At 35.8% G+C, this 23,393-nt stretch overlaps 1 protein-coding gene across 1 annotated transcript; it reads left to right on the top strand.

The window, feature by feature from the left end:
* The first annotated feature begins 961 nt into the window (after positions 1-961).
* LOC105041176 (beta-glucuronosyltransferase GlcAT14A) lies at positions 962-11,521 on the top strand. The gene is made up of 4 exons (XM_010918033.4): positions 962-1,827; positions 10,156-10,231; positions 10,309-10,424; positions 10,531-11,521. The coding sequence occupies exons 1-4, from the start codon at positions 1,254-1,256 to the stop codon at positions 11,043-11,045; spliced, it is 1,281 nt and encodes a 426-aa protein (XP_010916335.1). The 5' UTR covers positions 962-1,253; the 3' UTR covers positions 11,046-11,521.
* Positions 11,522-23,393: the final 11,872 nt, after the last annotated feature.

Genomic DNA, 23,393 nt, shown 5'->3' with positions numbered 1-23,393 from the left:
TGTGGAGTTGCCGGAATAGCATTTGAAAAGGTGAACATTCTATTACCTTTTATTACTTATGTTGACAAGATGATTATTAAACATGGATAGCTCTATGTTTCTTGATTCCGATCCCTGTTGTCATTCTGTACTCTATTGAGCATGGTTAAACAAATGGTACCATGGTTTTCTTGATGGAGGGAGGACGTCTGTCCCAGCTGTTGCATGTTCTTGTGCACAAAATTTTGTTAGATGTTTTCCTATGAAATTTTAGGATTGCAATGCGGAGCTGTTTGGTTTCATATGAAATTATTCTAGAGGGAAGTTCATTACAAATGTGTATGTCATCGTATTCATATTCTTTTTGTGGGTCGTTGTGTATGTTGCTTCATGATTGGATTGATCCACCGTTTGATCAATAGATTTAATCCAACCTATAACCACTCCATGCAGCGACATAAGAAATAGAAATGTGATTGGTATGGTTAGAAATCTTTATACGATGGAAATAAAATATAGATGGTAGATAAAACGGTTGGCCTAGATGACACTCATCAAACCCACGAGTAGGAAGTACATTTATTGTTCGGAGAAAATCTTAAAATTATTGAAAGAAATAAGGTTTGTGATCATGTAACCAAGAAAAAAAAAAATTGCAAAATGATCCTACTTCTAACAGAATGCTTCTATTTCTTCAGAAAAACGAACGTTAACCATTATACTCTTATTTTTTTACAAGCCTGATAATAACACTGCCACTTCTGCAATGACACTGTCATTTGTTTGCATTTAGAGCTCTAACGGTCAAATAAAATTCAAAACAGACTCTTTTTCAGTTTCCGGGAAAAACATTAAAAAGAAAAAAAGAAAAACTTGGCTGGCAAGATCCGAATGAATAGTAAAGCGCAATAATTTTCTAAAGAAACGGTTTTCTTTTCCTAACGGCAACCGAGTTGAAGCCTGCCTTTATCTTGGGCGGGTCCGGTCACCGTCCGTCCCTGTCCTCACTCTACATCATGCTGAAAGGATTTCCTTGGAACCAGGAGAACGCTTCTCAACGTTTCCCAGTTCGTTTCCCCCATTCTCCCTGTCTCTTTCTTTCTCTCTTCTTCTCCTTCTCCTCCTTCTCGATGAAACCTTCGTTGCTGCCTGGAGATCAACTGAGGACGAGATGATCCCCGAAACGAGGACTCTTCAGACCGTTACCCTAACCCTAACCTTCACCACAATCCGATGTCTCTTCTGGGATCCGAGTGAACCCTAGCCCCAGTTCGATGCCCCTGCGATCAGCTCCGTCGCCCCCGATCGCGATTCTAGCGCCAACGTTGATCATCCCATGCTCCCGGAGCATGGCGGCCGAGAAATGGCTCTTCCCCCTTTTCTCCGTCTCTTTTGTCTCCCTCCTCCTCTTTCTCTCTGCCATCTCCGGCTTTACCGCCTCCTCCGCCTTCTTTGACACCCAGCCGTCGCCCTTCTATGTCCGTCGCGGCGCCGCCCACCCCCCAGCCTTCGCCTATTTTATCTCTGGCGGCCGCGGCGATGCTCGCCGCATGCTCCGCCTCCTCCTTGCCGTCTATCACCCACGGAACAGCTACCTCCTCCACCTGTCCGCCGACGCCCCCGCCTGGGAGCGCGCTGATCTGGCCACCTCCGTCCGGCTCTCGATCCCGGCCATCCGAGCCTTCGGCAACGTGCACGTAGTCGGGAAGCCCGACGCCATGACCTACATGGGGTCCTCCGTGCTCGCTGCGACGCTTCATGCCGCCGCGGTGCTCCTTCGGATGGACAGCGTCTGGGATTGGTTCGTGACGCTCAGCTCCTCGGATTATCCGCTTGTCACGCAGGATGGTACGTGATTTAGCGGCAAGTTGATTCCTTTTTTGAGTTCAAGATGCCTTTTTTTGTGCAATTTTCATATTTAGAAAGTTTAATAGTCAAAAGTGGGCAGGAGTAACGTAAATATAATTGAATTTATCAGGATCGTTTTTTTTTTGCCTCTTTCTCTTTTAACGAACTAAATCGATATAAGACCTTTTTATCTGCTATATTTTTTTATGATTTGATTTTAGTCTATAGTTATTTTTCAGTATAATTCCCTAACATTAATTGGAGAATTTTTTTTTCCTAATTTCGCTTTAATTTTTATGTTTCAGATATGGACTTTCCTGATATTATATTGGGGATGTATAGGTTTAAACAGAGTTGATGGTTTTCGTTCTTGCTCGACTCGATTATTTCTCGTGTCATGTATATCTTGCTGTCTTCGGTCTCTAAAGCTCGGCCCGTATTATCCTGCAAGCTTATTTATTTTATTTCTTTTCAAGTGCAGTTGAAATTAGCATGCTTACTTCCCAGCTTTCACCTGTGGATGTTTTAGTCAGCCTCGATACATCTTTTACTATTAGACGGAGTAGCTTGATTCTTGATTTGAAGTCAAAGTCTAATTTAAACCATGGTCACATCTTAGCAGAGATGCTGGTTCCTATTGATATCAGGCATTTGCTGATAACTCAGCCTTTGATATCTCTTGCAATACCCCAATATGTTACCCATGTCCTGGAGGAAATTCTTTTTGCATTATTTCCTTATCTTATAGTGGTTATTTTAATATTTGAATATAAAAGCAAACACCTGAAATGATATGGCTTCTGTATCAACTGAATCAGCTGATACTTTGATTTATATCCGCTGAAATATTTGGTTATCTCTGTGGAAATTTCTCCAGCCTTCCATTTTGTCTGAGATCATTATGATCTCAGTTCATCTAAGTATGAATAATGATCTCAGTTCATCTAAGTATCAATTATTCACCAAGATATCTGGAAATTGGCCTTAAAAGCGATTGAAACAAGGTTTGATTTTTGGAATTCTAGTTTGAAAATTCCAAACTTGCCGGTCCTGGCTTTCTAGGAGGGCAGTAGCAACTGATATCTTTCTAAATATACTTGTTTGGTTCTATGGTTGCATTTTTCTTGTTTCTTATCTTCTGGGTTTAGCTTGCTATGGAAACTGTCATTTCTTTGTCATCATAAGTTCTAGTTAGAGGTTATATCAAGCTTTTGATAAGCTCAAAGGATGTTTTCAGAAAATTAATTCCATCCCTCCCTGCTTTTTCCATGCAGTACTTTTCGATTTTTTTGCCTCAGTTATTTATATATCCCATATCATGTTGAAATGCTTTTGATCCCTCCCTCTGTGTGTGTGTGTGTGTGTGAGAAAATGGGTTGAGTTGCAATTTTGTTTGTGAAACCTATTGCTTCCTTTTTGATGTGTGTGTGTGTTCTTTTTTTTTTTTTTAATGATTGTTCGGAGATCTTACTCTACTGGAAATGGTTTCTCTAGATTTTCTTTCACCATATTTTCAAATCAAAGTTTTGAATCGTTTCCTTTTGGACCTTCACTGGCAACTACCTTATTGACATGTCTTGACACAAAAAAAAGGTTCGATTTATAAAAATGCTACTAGATGATTTAGCTATACCATTGCATGACAATTTAACAATTTGTTTGTAGGATGGCAACACTCAAATTCCTGTAAACTATGTTTGAACATGTCAAAACAATTCCAACTATCTGGGCAAAACCATTAACTTTAAGTTCATCCAATTTATGGTCTGACTCATCCTGATGCAGCCTCTGTACATGTAGGCTGTCATTAGGTTTTATTGCTGAAATAATTTTTGAATTAGATCTGAATTTGTTTTCAGTCATGTACTGCTGCAAAAAGATCCGCTAAAGATAGATAAATTCAGATAAGTTATATGGTAGAAGACAGGAAACAAGAGGAAAAGAAAATATGTGAAGATTTTAAGGGTAAGAAGAGAGAAAAGGGGGCCATACATGACTTGGAGAAGAAGAAAAAGTTAAGAACCTTTACCAGTCTTCAATTGTAATGCATGTGATAGGATAAAATTCTCTTTCAGTGGTAAACCCTAAAAAACCTTGGAAAAAGAGTCCAAGTTCCCCTTTTAAGTGGTTGGAGACAGCCAAATGAAAAGAGAGGGAGGAGATTGGACATGAGTATGGAGGGGACTAAGAAGTAAGAAGCCCATCTATGAAGAGAGGGGGAAGATGGCCCTTTTGAGCTGTTGTTCTCTCTCTTATATATATATATATATAGATATATATAGCTGACCGCTTTTGTGGGCCCAATCACTTAATAATTTGCTTATGTGGCATGTAATTTGAGTTGTGGCGATATAAGAACTCATAACGTTCTGCCTATAAGCATTCATCTGATCCTAGCCAGAAGCTTGAGCCTTTATCAAGTTGTTGGTTAAAAAACTTGATTTTTTCTGTAATTTTAGCTAAAAAGCTATGGTATGCAGAAATTGTAAATTATTAAATTGGGACAAAAACTTGGTGACGTAGATGAAATAGTTGAATCAAAGAATAAATAACTTGGTACAAGTCTGTCCATGGGCAATATCCCAGGTGCCTAGACAACTGCCTGGGCTATACATTTGGTCTATTGCCTGAGGTCATCTGGGCTATTTGCCTACTATGAGATTGACGTTAGGAGTATGGGAAGTGATTGCTTCTTTGTCATATCTTGAATAGGACAACTAAGACACATGTTTTAAAGTGACTTTGTGATGGATTTTCATGAGTTATAGGAATTCCAGCCCCTAATGTAGAAAACAAAAATATTTATATGATGTATTTTATTCTAAATTTTTAATTCTATACTTGACATACAAATGTGTCATGAGTCGTATCAGCTTAAGTTATATGAGCAATACAAGTTAAATTGCTAAGCGATCAAATTTTATTATATATTTTTGATAGTCACTGGAAGAACTTATGATAATTATCTTTTGATAATGCAATTTAAACCATGTGGTGAAGAATATATTGATCTTGAATTCAAGTGGTAGCCATGTTGTACTAGGTATCTGTAGTTTTGCGTTATATGCATACAAAAAATAACTCAATAGTTTTTATACGAACTGGTAGTATATGCTTATATGCAACTATTAATTTCTATTTTGTGTTATTGAACTATGGGGACTTTTGGGGCTTATGGTGACTTCATAGTCATGGAGGCTGTCTTCTTGGGCAGTCAAGGTGGCTTCCGTTTATGCCTCGGACCACCACTTTGCTTTAATTACATTATCTGATGCAATCTAATTTTGGAGACTGAGTCACTTAGTCATTGTGAACCTGTTCCAAAAGCACTCTCTTGCTTCTGTTCCTTCTGCCCATCATTTGCTCCATTGAACTCATTGTCAGATTATGCTTTTGCTTTCTATCTTGTTTCCATTCCTTTCATTGTTTTGCTATCTCCATTGAACCTGTATGAATTTGTGCTGGTTATCTTTATGTTTCTAAGGTTGGAAAAACTGTGCTAGAACAGGGATTAAACTTGGTGTTGCCCATATATTCCTCCATTCAGGTTTTTGGCTGAATATTTTGATTCATTAAACATCACTGATGATGGTACCAGGTAGATGTTTATTAATGTTGAATTAATCTAGGATTTAATTGGGATGACCTAACTGGATGAGAACTTAGAAGGATTCTTTTCATGGAATACTGATACACCATGAAGTCATTTTATCATTAAATGTTCAATACATAGAAAATGAGTTGTCTTGAACTTATTTACTGAACTAGAAAGGGAGAAAGAAAGGAAATGGCATAAACGAACAGAAACTTCAGTCCAAATCTGCAGGAACAATCATAAAGCTTTAAGTAAGGTAACCATGGTGAAAAATAGTATGGAAAAAGTTTAAACTGGATTCCAAACCACATTCCAGAAACAATCTTCTTTCCCAAATTCCTCATGTTGCATTTAGATAAAGACCCTATTGCTCATAGTTTATATGCCATGGTTGAAGACCAAAATGCAAGAGCCAATGACATATTTACTCTATTTTTTGGGAAATATATTATACGACCCATTAAGCTATTGAGCTTCTTTCTTACCATAAACTTACAAATAATTCCATTTTTATTTCATGAAATGCCATCTATAATAAGCCAGTAAGAATTCTTCTACTTTTGAAGACTGTAGTGGTTATTTTACTTCCAATTGCTCCAAATGATGCCCAAGGGCCTGCTTCTTCAAAAATCACCCTTTCGGTGTATGGGGATGGAGTCATGGAGAACTTCCGTTTAGAGATTCTATGATTTTTGATAGCACCTAATTGTTGTTGAATGTTTGGCCAAATGTTGAGAAAATGGTAAGAGGCATTGCGCTGTTATGCTAGTACAAAATAAATTTGGTGCTTACTTTCAAGATGCATTTTATTTCTCTGGTTGTTTTGGTCACACTTTTTTTTCCCTTGCAACTTAGAGACAATTTAGGTCTAAATAGGACCTATAAGGTCCCCATATCTAGAATATAGGAGGCATTGATGTAGGACCTATAAGGTCCCCATATCTAGAATATAGGAGGCATTGATGTAGGATCCTTCTCAACAAACGAAGACAAGGCTTACATTGGCAATCCTGATTTTTATAAACTCCATGAAGTCTTTTAGAAATTGGACAGCATTCCATCTCTTTTGAGCTCTTCTTACAACATGAAGACACCTAATACAGCCTATTCTGGGTATGCATCTGAACAAGGCCATTTTAGCGATCCAGAAACTATTATTCTGAAAATAAACTAAAGGATTTCTAGAGAGTGTGGTTGGTAATTTGGTTTGTAGTCTGCACTTGATGGTAAATATAAGAAGTATCAAGTGTAGAATAGTGGATGTCGTAGGAAAAGAATACTTCATGAAGCTGAAATTTTAGATGTATTTGCAAGATGTGATACTGTGAATTGTGATATAGTTCAGTAGCAGAAGATACAAGTTGAGTTATGGAGAGATGCCTCCAAATATTGAGCATTTTCAAACCAGCTGGTTATAGAGGCAACGGAGTTGCATATTGAGCAGTAAACTGGAAAAGTTGAATTATCAAAAATTATATTGAATGAGGTGGTTGGTTGGTATTGTGCATTTGGATTTTTCATATATAGATTGTGCAGCGTTTTTGTACTTAAATTTGTTATTCTAGTGTCTCATTCTTAAGGTTGTTATTTTATATTGCCTTTTTTTGACTTTTTGGTGAAATAACATTTGTATTCACCCAAGACAGGTGAGATTTTATACCGTTAAAACCTATGCTTTGATATTGTTAATATGAACCAAGAAGAGGGTTGTCCATTGAAAAATGGGCAAGTGCAGTTGACAGTATTCAATATCTTAAGATTATTGAGATTTTATGCGGTTAGAACCTATGCTTTGATGTTGTTAATATGAACCAAGAAGAGGATTGACTATTGCAAAATGGGCAAGTGCAGTTTACAGTATTCCATATTTTAAGATTATTGTTAATTTAGAACAGAAGTGGTGGAGGTGGAATCTGATTTGATTTGATTTGCCAGATCTAGGAATGCAAATGGGCCAGCCCTCAGACCAACTTTTACACTATTCAGGTGAGGTCATTGGGCTAGACCAATTAAAAATTTTGCAAAACCTTGACCCTGACCTGGCCCATTTGCATCCCTAGCCAGATTGGTATTTTATTTTTGATCCAATAACCTGATCTTGATTTGAATTCATCTACTTGATAAGTAAATAGAATGGACAAAGTCAAGGTTGATATGATCGATGGTTTGGTATACTAGCTTATACTATTCCATAACAATAAGAGAGGTCTGTAATCTCAGTACGGGTACTGTACTTATATCTTACCAGTTCGGTATGGTATGCACCTTATACCAAAAATTGTCCTCTAACCATTTTTCTCACTTTTTATCTTGGTACACCTTGATATGGGATGATTGGGGCTTGTTTAGATCTATAATTGGGTTTCCTATTTGTTCTCACCTAATATGGTATGGGGTGGCATGGCAGACCATGTCGGTAAGGTACCTATATAGTGCCGAGATTTGGTACAGATTAGAGGTCGTACAGGTCTATACCATGTTTGAATCCATTGATTTCACTCGGTTTCACATTGTATTGGTCTGTACTGTTTGGTTTTGGACAGTAATATGGCTAAATGTGAGAAAAAGGATCTTTGGACCTTGTGGTGGTGTGGGGTACCATATAGTACGATCCCAAGCATATCATACCATACCGATATGGTATCTGGTACTAGCAGAGTGAGCCTTTATCTGATCTCATGGAGGCTTGAGTAGAATTCGTTGATATATTATATGATAAATAAGTGTTGTTTAATAATACATAAACAATTCCCTTTTTTATTTTGCGAAAAGGTAAGCCTGAGAGATGAATAGCTTTTATTCAAAACTGGTCCCTTTATATCATGTTTAATGGTAGGTAGGATAGGAAAGATCCAGATTTGGATTACTATTTAGCCTATTCTTGGGATTATCATATTGGTTCATACAGGAGTTTTAAGCTGTTGGACTAACTTGAATCAACCTGATCTGATTCAAATCCTTGGAAGTTTACATCCTAAGGTGGCCAGGGAGGGATCTGACATCCATAGCACCATGATGAACAATTAAGCGTAAGCTCTTTTTTTAGCATACCAGCTTCTTGGGGCATAAACATCATTAATATTTTTTAATTATTATGCATAGTTGAAATAGTCTAATGCTTCTTTTTTGACCATTGTATGTATAAGCTAGACATATATAAAATACCTTCAAGTTTACACCATAGACATCATGTAGAAGCCTTTGAAAATAATTTTGTAAATCTATTCTCTATGCGAGTTATGAAATTCAGACAGGGCAATAGGATTGAGAAAGCACCTATTTGATCTGTGCAACTCACCTTTTCCTGTGCTTTTGGAATGTCTTTCTCCAGATGTTCCTCTCATTGAACAGCTGGAACACATCCTACTAAGAAGCTCCTAAGACTCATTTGTAAATTCTCAATTATATCAACTCATGAATGCATTAGCTGAAGTAAAATCCCTTTTTTTGGTTTATACCTGAAGAATTTCAATGTAGGATCAACATTGTTGTGAAATCACTTTAAACAATGGCAAGATCTGCTTCTTTAAATAACTGGGTGACAACATTGAGAACATGATGATATGAAGTCTTTATCAGATTGCAACTATGAATGTGGCTGTGTCTGATTGCAAGTCTGCTGGTGCATGTGGATCATTAATTTAGGTACCATTAATATTTAGCTTAAGTATGCCAACTTTGATTTAGGCAATGAATAAACCCCACCCATTGACTAAGTAACTCTTTCTTAATGTATATCAGAATTCAGAAGTTCTGTGAAATATTGGAGCCACTATGGTGAAATTGCAAATGAACTTTGGTTTCCTTTTCTCTCTCTTTCATTTTTTGACAACTACGATGGAAGAAATCCAAGAAAAATTGAGGTGATGGTGGGACTTGAACCTAGGTCCTCAGTACTGACCCCCAAGACTCACTAATGGCACCGGTTGATACCCTCAATTTTTCCTTTATGTAGTTGAAGTTATGATAGGATTTTGATCGCTGCATTTCTTTTGCACACCTAATTAGGTTTTCACTGGGAACTTAATGATGTTATTCCTTTGTTGTTCCGTGATGTACATGAGTAATTCAATCATGTATAATATGAGCTTTCCTTACAAGGCTTGACATATTTTTTATAGTCATTTGTTTGCTCTGGTTGCTTGATTAAAAAAGCAGGATGTAAATTTCAAGATAACAATGGTGTGGAGATTCTACATGCATGGATTGCAAACTTCTAAGATCGCTGGAAGACTTGGAGTACCACAGCCTGGGTGCTTCTTGTAGTAAAGAAAATGAAGCTAACCAGTTTACTACCTTATGTTGTTAGCTTCTATACATACTCATTGTAGTGGGCTTCTGTACATACTTTCTGATAAAACCTTCAAATCACTCAGTTCCTTTTTATTACTTTATATATAAAGGTAGTAAACTGGTTCCCTTGGTTTTCTTTACTACAAAAAGCACCCAGGCTGTGGGGTGCGCGCGTGCGTGCGTACGTACTATACATACTTTCTGAATAAAACCTTTCAGTTCCATTCTATAATATATATATATATATATATATATATATATATATATATATATTATGGAATTGATTTTTTCTATTCGGTGGACTGCATGTAGATGACATTTCTGAATAATCTCTGCTCATGTTGTATCTTCTAACAATATAGAGTTTGAAGGTCTTCTTGGTTTTCAGTTCGAACTTATGCTGAGAAAAGATGCTGTTTGTTATCTTCTTGTTGCTGCAGACTTGATTCATGTCTTCTCCTCTGTGCCGAGGGACCTTAACTTCATAGATCACACCAGTGACCTTGGATGGAAAGAGTAGGCACATGATATATATGCTTCCATTTTCTAGTGAATTGCCTCCACCTTCTTTTCTGAATTTTTTTAAATTTCAGATATCAGAGGGTTCAGCCAATTATAGTTGATGCTGGCATCTACTTGTCACGAAGGAACAGTTTCTTTGAAGCTTCAGAGAAGCGACCAACTCCTGATGCTTTCAAATTTTTCACAGGTGAAGTTATTCTTGTTCCACCATCTTGTTCCTGGTACTTAGTTTTCTCTTTTTTTAATAGCTGCATCTGATGACCCTTTTTTCAAACTCACCTTGGTCTGGATAGGTTCTCCATGGCTCATTCTCAGCCGTCGCTTTATAGAATACTGTATTCTGGGTTGGGACAATCTACCTCGAACTCTTCTCTTGTATTTTACAAATGTGATGTTACCCCAAGAAGGCTATTTCCATTCTGTCATATGCAACTCTCCTGATTATCAAAATACAACAGTGAACAACGACCTAAGGTATATGCTGTGGGATAATCCTCCCCAGATGGAGCCCCACCTTCTTAACAAGACAGACTATGATAAGATGGTAAAGAGTGGACTGCCTTTTGCGAGGAAGTTCAGCATGGATGACCCTGTGCTTGATGAGATAGATGACAAAATACTCAAACGTTGGCACCATCGATCTGTTCCTGGAGCTTGGTGCACTGGCAGGAATAGATGGTGGATAGATCCATGTTCCCAATGGAGCAATGTCAACATTGTGAAGCCTGGATCTCAAGCAAAGAGGTTTGGGCAGTTGATGAAGAGGTATTTAGATGAATGGAAGTCAGGGCTGAGTTCGTGCAAGTAGTAGTGCTGAGACTTGGGATTCATAACCAAATTTGGGGGAGTATTATGCTCACACGGTGGGGGCATGTTTTTCTCCCTGTGCCCCCGACTAATAGCAAATTTTTACTTTCCTCATTTTGTTGTTGGGGTTTCATATGTTGGTTGTTAACAATGATCGAGGTGACATGACAAGGGCAATTCTTTTAGATATTGAGGCTGGTCAGGGTAGATTTTCTTACCAGTTGCGGCAAGATAATGCTTTTGTAAAAGCAGCCATGATATCCTTAGAATCAGATCTAGGGAGCTCTTTTTCAGTAACAGTTCCGTGTCTTATGGGATTGTATGCTGATCTGCTTTCAGATCATTCTTCAAATTGCTAGTATCTTGCAGTCGGTTCTTTACTGATGTTGTAAGGCATAACATATTAAAAACATTAGAAGAATGGGTATATCCTGATATTTCACACATAATATGAAAAAACCATTTTTTTCATGACAATTTTTCTTTGCATGATCTGCCATTTGCTGATGATAATTTTGGCCTTTGTGTAGATGGATTATGTGTAGTATGTTAATGACGTTTATGCTAGAAGGCTTTTGTGACATAGTTTGTCCATGTGATGAATAATATTTTTCTGTTTGGGTCCGCAAGAACTTTCGAACTGGTTGTCTAATGCTAATGTCCACAAAAAACATTGAAACTGTGCTTGAGAAGTCATGCAAATATTTGGACCAAGGGCATTTATGATGCAGTTGCTAATTTGCTACACTATAACAGTCTATCTGGTAAGAGGGGAGGTTTTATGTATTAGAAACTTTGATTTTAGGAGCCTCTATCGTGTATGTAGGTGTATACTTAAGGCAGCTAAAAGTTTCTCAGATAGGCTTCTGTGCTCAAACCGCAGGAAGTCTTTACTGTTGGGAGGTTAGACCATTCTTGCCATTATTTTTCCGGCGCGTTTGATTGTAGGAAGAATTTTGCATTGTTGGAATGTTTTTTTTTTTGAGGAAGCTAATGTTTGGATATATGATATTTGGGAAAGTGGTTTTGTATGTTTCGTTGATCATGAAAATATGACATAGGAAGCATATTTTATAAAGTGATTTATATTTGGTTGGGCATCTAATTTTTTTAAAAAAAATTTATGATACGTATAAAGCATCACATGCATAATTTTTGATAGCTATTTTAAAAGTTAAAAATATTTTAAAATTTTTAAAAATAGATATAAAAATATTTATTGGGTTGAAAATTTTTGAGTTCTAACAAATTTTATTAGTCAGAAAACTTCTTTATATTATGCTAATTTTTAATAATTAATATATTTTTATATTAAAATTATCATAATTTTTTTATATTATAGGAATTTTTATCAGTAAATTTAATAACTTAAGATTTACTATAAAAAATAATTATTAAGAAGATCATTATGGTTTAAAGACATTTTTGCAAAAAAATTATTATAATTTTCTGCTTGTGAGAAAGTAGTTTTTTTATATTCCACATAGTTTTTTTTTCTCATAAAATATAAGAGACTTATTCCCATAAAATGCTACTTTTTAATATCTGTTCTTTGATATTTTTGATCAAATATAAGATTTTTTTTTTTTTTACTTTTCCATTTATTACTTTCCTCCTTTTTCTGCGAACTAAATGAGCCCTCAGGGAAATGTGTGCGGGCATTATCAAAGTTCCATCGTTACTGTCTTCGCTGTTGTTAAATAGTTCTTTGCTACCAAATACATCATCCAGAAATCTGGTAGGAAAAATAATGATGATTTAACTTTTAGTAGTGGATATTCTTGCTGTGTTTTCTCTGCCATTTTATCTTAACAAGTGTAACAATAATAGAAATGTGATGTGTGAGATCAAATAGGGATGTTATTTTACTCTAAGGGTTCATTTGATTGGGATATATCAGATTATAAGATAATTTGTAATTTTTAAAAATTATTTATCTAAAAAAATAATTATGAAAAAAAATAATTTTTATTATATTTGGTTGGTGAAAAAATTATTTCAGAAAAAATGATACTAGAAAAAAAATTACTATGTTTGGTTGGAAGTAAATCTATATAGGAATATTATCAAATTTATAAATATATTCTTAAATATAAAATAATTTTTTAATAATGTTATCTCTATTTTAATTTCTTTGCAAAAGCTCTTTATTGAATGAATTTAGAAAGACATCAAAATAAATTCAAGAAAAAATTACAGGAACATCCTTTTAACCTTATCTCAATTTTATTTATATCCTTATACTTTAAAAAGTGTCAAACAAATCCTTCTATTTATTGATATGTTTGAATGTTGTTCAACTGTCTATCTTCTTTAATAGAATTTTATAAAATGATAACAATATCTTTATCTTCATCTTCTTTCTCCTTTCTTCTTCCTTTCTGATTGATCTCCTTCTCCTTTATCGCCGGCATCCTTTTTCTTCCTCTTCTTTCTTCTCCTATTTCTCCTCATCCATTTCTTCTTCTCCACGATGGCTTCCTCTATCTTTCTCCTTTTCTTTCTGTCCATCCTTATCTTCTTCTCCTTGTCTTCCTCCAACTCATTTCTTACGGCTGGCAACCCCTCTCCCTTCTCCTTCCTTTTAATCCATTTCTCTTCCTTCTCGTCATTCTCTTCTTCCTTCAAATCCACCCATGACCCCACCCCTCTACAAGGATCCTCTCTACATTTATCCCTTTTCATCAACAACCCATCCTTCCCCCTCTTCTTTCTCCTCACCCATATCTCTCCTCCATGGAGCCTCCCCCCACCTCCATCCATCCCTTCACCTCCTTTCCCTCCTTATTATCATTGTTTTCTTCCTCATCTTTTTCCTTTAAGCCACCCATAAACCACTCCTTTCATGGTGGTCCCTTCACCTCCATCTCTTTTCGCCGGCAGCTCATCTTCTCTTTCCCTTTTCTCTTTATTCTCTTCTCTTACTTTCATTCTCCTCCAACCCATTCGGCCCTCTTTCTTTCTCCCTTCCTCCTTATCTACTCTTCATCATCTTTCTCCACCGAGCCTACCATGAGCGAGAGATATTTTCGTCCATGGAGAGGGAAAGCTAATACCGTTTATTAGTAAAATGAATGGCTGGACTATATTGGAACATATCGATAAATAAAAATATTTGTTTGATAATTTTTTAAATATAGGGATGTAAATGAATTAAGCTAAAATTAAGGGGGTATTCCTATAATTTTTTCTAAATTCAATGATTATATATGCAGTTTTATCGGAGATATTTTTATCAAGTATGGATTATCATTACTCAAAAATTTATCAAATACCAATCATCTTGTTGCTCCTTGAATTGATTTTGATGATTACAAAGCATTTAAGGGGGTTACTAATGATTTTGACTTGAAAAAAAATTTATTGTATTTCAAGGGATTACAAAATATTTGAGGGGGTTACTAATGATTTTGGCTTGAAAAAAGATTGATTGTATTTCAGGGGCAAAATCGTAATTTTACCAAGTTCTGATTCGGAAGCCTCAAGAGCAAAAACACAATATTTGTAATCTATTGGAGGTAATTTTAATATTTTTGAATATGTATTTTGAAAAAAAATTATGTTTATATATTTGAGTCGCATGGGATCGACTCATGGCAAAAGGGGCTGAATGGCACGCTGAATTCTTTGGTTGGCACACTCTGTGAGTCGACCTCATGAGTCGACCCCTGAGCATGAGTCGACCCTATGAGTCGACCTCTGCTGTTGTGTAGGTCAAAATTATAGAACAGTCATTTTCTGTTCTGTGCCACAGAAGTCGACCCCATGAGTCGACTCATGAGCATGAGTCGACCTTATAAGTTGACCCCTGTGACAGGAAAATTCTGCAACGGCTAGTTTTCAGCTCATTTTGGCTGCATTTAATGCCTATTTAATGTACTCCAACGGCTCTATTTCAGCCCAGATTACTATCCACTATTATTTGAAGTTATAAAAGGCACTTAAAGGAGGGAATCAACAAAGTTTTGAAAAGGTTCTTCAAGCATTCATTTCAACCCTAAGCAAGAGCCCTCTTAAAAGTTCAAGAAGCTTTTATTTCAAGTTCACCAACCCCTCAAGAGCTCATTCAAGTCTTCAACCATCTTGAGAAAAATTAGAAGAGCTTCGTTCTTATTGTGTAAAGTGTATTTAAAGCTTTATTTGCTCATTAAAGGAGCTACATCTGTATTTCTGTGTGATTAACTGCTATACTCTATTTTGAGTTGATATTTTATTTTGGAAGGGTTCTAAAACGTGGAAAAGTTGATTCGAATCTTAAATCGAATTATATTGGGTTGGCTTGTATTCGAAAAATAAGTGTTCTAACTTGGAATAGCTAGAGTCAGAGGTTCCGACGTTGTATTCGGGTTGAATACGGTTTAGTGGATTTGAATTCTCAAGTAGGAGCTTGGAGAGTGGACGTAGGTGCAAGGTTGGCACCGAATCACTATAAATCTTCTTGTTTGTGTTGTGCTTACTTGCTCTCCTTTTAAATTTTCTTATCTTCTTGCATTCTTGCATCCAACTTCTACACCTTGCATAAATTTTACTCTCCATATTTATTCTGCTCATTGTTAAATAATCTTCATAGTTGTAAGTTAATTTTTAAATTTTTAAAAATCTAATTCACCCCCCTCTTGGGTTGCATAGCTGGGCAACAAGTAGTATCAGAGCTCAGTGCTCTAGCCCTACTTTGATTTAACTATCAAAGAGCTAAAAATCTATGGCAACTCAAGTTGGCACTTCACTAGCCGAGGGGCAGTTCACAAACCGACCTCCACTTTTCAATGGGTCAAATTATACCTATTGAAAAGCTCGGATGAAAATTTTTATTCAAGCACTTGACTATGATATATGGAGTATCATAGTAAATAGACCACACACATCCACTAAAATAATTGATGGTGTGGAATCAACCAAACCCGAAAAAGAATGAGATGAGGTTGATAAGAAGATGGCTCAACTAAATGCTAAAGCCATGAATGTTTTGTATTGTGCTCTAGATGCTAATAAATTTAATCGTATTTCAACATGCATGTCAGCTAAGGAAATATGGGATAGATTAGAAGTAACTCATGAAGGAACTAATCAAGTGAAGGAATCAAAAATCAACATGCTTGTGCATAAATATGAACTTTTTAAAATGAAGTATGATGAATCAATAACTGAAATATTTACTCATTTTACTGATATTATTAATGGTCTAAAAAGTCTTGGTAAGTCTTATTCTAATAGTGATCTCGTGAGAAAGATTCTTAGGTCTTTACCAAGGACTTGGAAGACCAAAGCGACTGCAATCCAAGAAGCCAAAGATCTGAATATCCTACCTTTGGAGGAGCTTCTAGGATCGCTGATGACACATGAGCTAAGCATGAAACAACATCAAGAAGAAGATGTTAAAAAGAAGAGGATAATCATCCTCAAATCCACTGCTCAACCTGATGAAGAATCCAATGATACAGAAAATAAAGAGCAGGATGAAGAAATGGCCCTCATTATTAGAAGGTTTAAAAAGTTTTTGAAGAAAATAAAACAAGGAATAAGGAAGAGGCCACCTACAAAAGGGGAACATAGCAAAGAGAAGGATAAGGAGCAACCTTTTATTTGTTATGAATGCAAAAAATCGGGACACTTTAAGTCTAAATGCCCACAACTGAAGAAGGGTCCTAAGAAGTACAAGAAGAAGGCCATGATGGCTACATGGAGCGAAAGTGATGAGTCAAATTCTGAAGAAGAAGACTCAAATGAACAAGCCAACTTGTGCCTTATGGCACATGAAAATGAGTGTGTCTTGCATCCCAAGGAGCAAACCGGAGATGGTATCTTGATAGCAGGTACTCAAGATACATGACTGGTGATGAATCCCAATTCATCACACTTGATGCTAAAAATAGAGAGATGGTCACCTTTGGCAACAATGACAAAGGAAAGATCATCGGTATAGGTAACATTGGTATCACTCCCTCCAAGTATATTGAAAATATTTTATTAGTAGATAGTTTAAAACATAATTTATTAAGCATCAGTCAATTTTGTGATAAAGGATACAAAGTCATTTTTGAATTTTCAGTTTGCATTGTAACTAATCCTATTAATGAAGGCATTAAATTTGTTGGGCATAGACATGGTAATGTTTATATGGTAGATTTGAATGATCTTTTCAAAATAAACATGCAATGCCTAGTAGCCTTGAATGTCAAGATTAATGAGACTAGTTGGCTTTGGCATCGTAGGCTTACACATATTAGCATGCATTCACTCTCAAAACTTATTAAAAAGAAATTGATTATCGGCTTACCCAAATTGAATTTTGAAAAGGATAAAATTTATGATGCATGACAAATGGGTAAACAAACACGAGTCTCATTCAAATCTAAAAATATTATTTCAACTTCTAGGCCATTAGAACTATTGCATATGGATTTATTTGGACCCACTAGAACTACTAATCTAGGTGAAAAATGATATGATTTTGTGATTATTGATGATTTCTCTCATTTTATATGGGTCTTCTTCTTAGCACATAAGGATGAAACTTTTCATATTTTCTCAAAATTTTATCGAAAAGTCACATATAAAAAAAAATTTTCAATTCAAAATATTCAAAGTGATCATGGAACCGAATTTGAAAATCAAGATTTTGAAAAGTTTTGTGATGAAAAAGATATTAACCACAACTTTTCAGCACCTAGGATATCCCAACAAAATAAAATAATAAAAAAAAAAAATAGAACTCTTGAAAAAATAGTCCGTACCATATTATGTGAAAGCAACCTTCCAAGATATTTTTGGAAGGAAGCAATTAACACAGCATGTTACATATTAAACCGTGCTTTAATTAGACCAATTTTAAAAAAAAACTCCTTATGAGCTTTGGAAAAAAAATCAAACATTGCATATTTTCATATTTTTGGTTGTCGATATTTTATTTTGAACAATGGTAAAGAAAGACTAAAAAAATTTGATGCAAAATTCGATGAAGCAATTTTTCTTGGTTACTCCTCTTCTAGCAAAGCTTTTAGAGTTTTCAACAAAAGAACTTTAATAGTACAGGAGTCAATACATGTTGTTTTTGATGAAACTAACGATCTTCCTTCAAGGAAGAATGAAGGTATTGATGATGCAGATCCTCTTATAGAAGGGATGAAGGAGATCACTCTAAAAGATTCAACCATTCAAGATGATGAAGAATATGAAGATAAATAGGATGAGGAAGGTGAAGAACAATAAAAACAATCTCTAGATACAAATGATCTACCCAAAGAATGGAGGTATGATCACAATCACCCCAAGAAACTAATCATTGGTGATCCTACACATGGTGTAAGAACTCGCTCTTCACTTAGAGATGCATTCAATCATTTTGCTTTTGTCTCTCATCTTGAACCTAAAACCATAGATGAAGCTGAAAAAGATTATAATTGGATAAATGCAATGCAAGAAGAACTTAATCAATTTGAAAAAAATAATATATGAACTTTAGTTTCAAGATCTAAAAATTATTCAATAATTGACACAAAATGGGTATATAGGAATAAATTGGATGAACATGAAAATGTGATAAGAAATAAAGCGAGATTAGTTGTAAAAGGTTATAATCAAGAAGAAAGAATTGATTTTGATGAGACCTTTGCACCTGTTGCTAGATTAGAAGCAATTAGACTTTTACTTGCATATGCTTGCTTTATGAATTTTAAGTTATTCCAAATAGATGTCAAAAGTACTTTTCTAAATGGATATATTGCTGAAGAAGTTTATGTAGAACAATCTTCAGATTTTAAAAATCATACTTTTTCTAATCATATTTTTAAATTAAATAAAGCATTATATGGTTTGAAATAAGCACCTAGGGCTTGGTATGAAAGGCTAAGCAAATTTCTGCTTAATAATGATTTTTCAAGAGAAAATGTAGACACAACCCTTTTTATTAAAAAAAATCAAAAAGATATATTAGTTATACAAATATATGTTAATGACATTATTTTTGGATCTACTAATGAAACTCTTTGTCAAGATTTTGCTAAGCTCATGTAGGGGGAGTTCGAGATGAGCATGATGGGAGAACTTACATTCTTCCTCGGACTTCAAATCAAACAAACAAAGGAAGGAATATCCATCATCCAAAGCAAGTACACAAGAGAACTACTCAAAAAATTTGAAATGGAGAACTCCAAAGCAATTAGTACACCCATGAGCCCATCATGTAAGCTTGACAAGGATGAAGGAGGTAAAAATGTAGACTTAAAATTTTATAAAGGTATGATTGATTCTCTATTGTATTTAACTGCTGGTAGACCAGATATTATGTTTAGTGTTTGTCTTTGTGCTCGCTTTCAATCAAATCCGAAAGAATCTCACTTGAATGCAGTTAAAAGAATCCTTAGATATTTAAATGGTACACAAACTCTAGGACTATGGTATTCTAAGGACTCATCAATTAACTTGATAGGATATTCAAATACCGATTTTGCTGGATGTAGATTAGATAGAAAAAGTACTAGTGGAACTTGCCAATTTCTTGGAGTTAACTTAATCTCTTAGTTTAGCAAGAAGCAAAACTCGGTAGCACTGTCTACGACCGAAGCCGAATACATTGCAGTCGGAAGTTGTTGTGCTCAAATCTTGTAGATTAAGTAACAACTTGAAGACTTTGGTATCAAACTCAATGAAACTCCCATAAGATGTGATAACACCAGTGCTATAAATCTAACTAAAAATCCAATTCAGCATTGTAGATCAAAACATATTGAAATTAGGCATCATTTCATAAGAGAACATATCCAAAATAAAGATATAATTCTTGATTATGTTTGTACTGAAAAATAATTGGCTGACATCTTTATCAAGGTCTTAAGTGAAGATAGATTTTATGAAATTAGGAGAGAACTAGGAATCCTTGATCCATCAGCTTAAGTATCTCTCTGATTCCAAATTCTTAATGCCAAAAATTCATTGAACCAAATTTATTGAGCTCAATTCTCATTTTTCTTAAGAGCTCAAAAGCTCAAAACTATCATTCACATGATCAATATTTGGGTAAACATCCTTCTCTCAGAGTTTCAAATTTTTTCGAAATTGTCCCATCATTCTTTTGAATTTTTCTGTGCCATGAGTCGACCCCCAGGATCGATCCTAGGGTAAACTTGCAATTTTATCAAAACCCTTCGGGCGCTCTCTTCTTATTGAAAATTTTTTCTTGAGCCGACTCAGCCCTTCGTCTTCTTCTTCCCACCGAACCAAAAGCTCTCCATTTCTTCTCCCTCAAACCAAAGATTTCTCTCAAATATTATCTCCCATCGATTTTCACTCCTCAAATCACCCGTGAAGGAACCAACTTCCTCTCCTCTCCCTTCCTCATTTGGGGGGATTTGAGCCTGCCCTAGAATCATCCCCTCTTCTCTAAATCGGTGATTTAACTCCTCAAATCCTTGTCTTTTTCCTTCCAAAATTCTTTCCTCTCTGCCTCACATTTAGTCTCCTAAGCTCCTTTCAAGTCTCTCTTGACCTAATAGCTTCCAAAACGAAGCTACCGCAGAGGAGAAAATCTGTTCGCAGGTTGGAAGAGAGTGTGCGTAGAAAGAGATTAGAAACCGAGTCCTCTCCTGCTCCAATTCCTGCTCCAGGTCCTGCTTCAGCTTCCACTCAGTCTCCAATCAGCCCAAGCAAGGTACCTCTCTCTGATCGAAAAGTGAAACTCGAAAAAAATATTAATTTCAATTTTTTTGAAAAAGAAGGGTTCACTATTGGATCAAAGATTAAGTATCAAGGATGAAAATTTTACTGCTCTTTAAAGGAAAATACTTATGTCGATCTAGTCAGAAAATTTTACTTAAATTTGAGCTATAGCAATGGAATAGTGAAATCTACAGTAAAAGGTATTGATGTTATTCTTGATCCAGTACATTTTGGACAGATACTGCATTTGCCTTGAGAAGGCTATACCAATATGGAGCTCCCTATTAAAGAAGAAGGAATTAATGTTATCTTAGGAAGAACCTATACTGGAAGTCTAAATAAATTGGAAGCAAAAATTCTTTCTGTTGAGATGAGGCTGTTACATCACTTGGTAACCAAACTGTTTGTCCCTAGGAGTGGTAGACACGACCTTCTATCTGGTAGGGACATTTGCATTATGTACCATGTGATTACCCAAACCCCCTTGAACCTTCCAGCATTGATGTTTGAGGCCATGAAGAAAATCCTGAATAGGTCTAAGGCTTACTTGCCTTTTGGTATGGCACTCACTTTAGTTTTTAGAAGGTTCGAAATCAGTTTTGAGGGGGAGGTAGTTGCTAGACTATCTCATTCCGACGCCATCAACCGCCACACACTGCATCGCATGGATTTCTCTAAGACTGATGGTGGTTGGATAAAGGGTGTTGTGGAGAGAACAGAGGATAGAGCAGAGGAGGATGGACCATCTTCACCTCTTCGTGATCACAGATCATCCCCAGATATTCAGTTCATATCTGATCACAAGGCTGGTCCTTCAGAGTCTGTGAGGAGGCATGCTTCAGTTCCACAGTCAAAGAGCAGGGCACATCCTTTAGAGTTCAAACTAACAGATGATCAGATTGAGATGATGTTCCAGCGTGTTGCCTCCATTCTATATCAGCAGTTTGCCATTTCAGTCTTTGCTCAGAGATCGATATCCCAGGGTGACTCAGACCAGACTCTGATCCCTCACATTTCTTCTATTTTTCAGATGCTTACTGATCAGTCGGTACGCATTGAGCAGCTTGAGGGATGTATTTTGAGATTGACAGGTAGAGTAGTAGACTTGCAGGGGCAAGTATTAGCTTTAGCCCATTTCCAGCCGCATGAGGACATCACAGAGGTCTCAGACCTATCTGCAGAGGCGGCTAGACTTCGAGGAGTTTTAGAGAGTGGCTTTGACTTCTTGAGGAGAGAGATCAGGAGCTCCAGTGAGAATGCTTCTACTCAGTTCAGTGCCCTGATACAGTCTGTATTGAGAGCCTTGGATCTTTTGGACACCATCAGACTTTTTCTTATTGCATAGTCCGTAGCTTCTCAGGCTTCAGGATTCTCTCACCCCTCTACTCGTGCTGGTACCTCTACCCGTGGTTGAGGCAGATGTGGTCGAGATCGTGCTCGTGGACTTGATCATACATCTCCTCACCCTATCTCTGATTCTTCAGACTCTGATCCCTCTAGCCATGACCTCTATTAGATCTAGATTAGTTAGTCTTTTATGTCTAGGATCTATCTTACAGGCCTTGTATTTGTTGGCTAATTAACTCTTAGATAGTTTCTATCCATGATTTTTGTATTTTGAGTTGACTCATGTGTATTGGGACACCTTTTGTATTCAGTCACTTTTGAATATATATATATATATATGTGTGTGTGTGCGCGGGCGCGCTCTTTGACTTTCAATGAATGTCTATGAATGTGATCAAATTGAATTATTTTAATTATGAGATATGAAAAATAACTCATATTAGTGCTGAAAAATACTATGAATTGCAATATCTTCTAGATGAGCAAATTGATATATCCTTTATGTTTGCTATATTGAGGGGGAGTAGAGAAATAAGCAATCAAAGAAGCGGGCTAAAGAAGTAAAATATGGTATAAAAAAAGGGGAGTAAAAAAAATATGTCCTTTTTGTCATCTTTCTTTTCTTTTCTCTATCCTTAAAATCTCTTAAGATCTTAATTGATGCTATCAAAAAGGGGGAGCAAAGAAAATTTATCCTTTCAAGATCTCTTAAAAGGAAGAGTAGAGAATCTTAATTGATGCTGCCAAAAAAGAGGAGTAGAGAATCAAAATTGAATTTGAGCAATAAGCAATAAAGAAATGAGCAATAAACAATAAAAAAATTAGTAATAAGCAAAATTGTTAAGCAAATGTGTCAAAGAACCAAAATCGTCAGCTCCTTTTTTATCTAATTTTCAAAGCAAATGAGCTTATAAGTAAATTTCAAATTGATCTTCAAACTGCTTATGATGCATTTCATTCAAATACTTGGCTATGATATTGAAGTAATGCATCTTCATAAATTTGAAATTCATATTCAATGCTTTATATATATGCTTTTGCTCAAGTATTTTGTCATCATCGAAAAGGGAGAGATTGTTGCTTCTTGAATTGATTTTGATGATTATAAAGCATTTGAGGGGGTTACTAATGATTTTGGCTTGAAAAAAGATTTATTGTATTTCAGGGGCAAAATCATAATTTTATCAAGTTCTGATTCGGAAGCCTCAAGAGCAAGAACATAAGATTTGTAATCTATTGGAGATAATTTTAATATTTTTGAATATATATTTTAAAAAAAATCATGTTTATATATTTGAGTCGACCCCATAAGTCGACTCATGGCAAAAGGGGCTGAACGGCACGTTGA

This window comes from Elaeis guineensis, chromosome 3 (genome assembly GCF_000442705.2).
Source record: "Elaeis guineensis isolate ETL-2024a chromosome 3, EG11, whole genome shotgun sequence".
Lineage (NCBI taxonomy): Eukaryota > Viridiplantae > Streptophyta > Magnoliopsida > Arecales > Arecaceae > Elaeis > Elaeis guineensis.
The sequence above is the reverse complement of the archived record's forward strand: the minus strand, read 5'-3'. Positions and strand labels throughout refer to the sequence as shown.

Excerpts from the sequence above, each read along its gene's own strand:
- LOC105041176 (XM_010918033.4), top strand. The coding sequence starts at position 1,254 with ATGCCCCTGCGATCAGCTCCGTCGCCCCCGATCGCGATTCTAGCGCCA. Across the intron at positions 10,232-10,308 it reads AGTGACCTTGGATGGAAAGA|ATATCAGAGGGTTCAGCCAA; the intron begins GTAGGCACATGA and ends TTTAAATTTCAG. Across the intron at positions 10,425-10,530 it reads TGCTTTCAAATTTTTCACAG|GTTCTCCATGGCTCATTCTC; the intron begins GTGAAGTTATTC and ends TGGTCTGGATAG.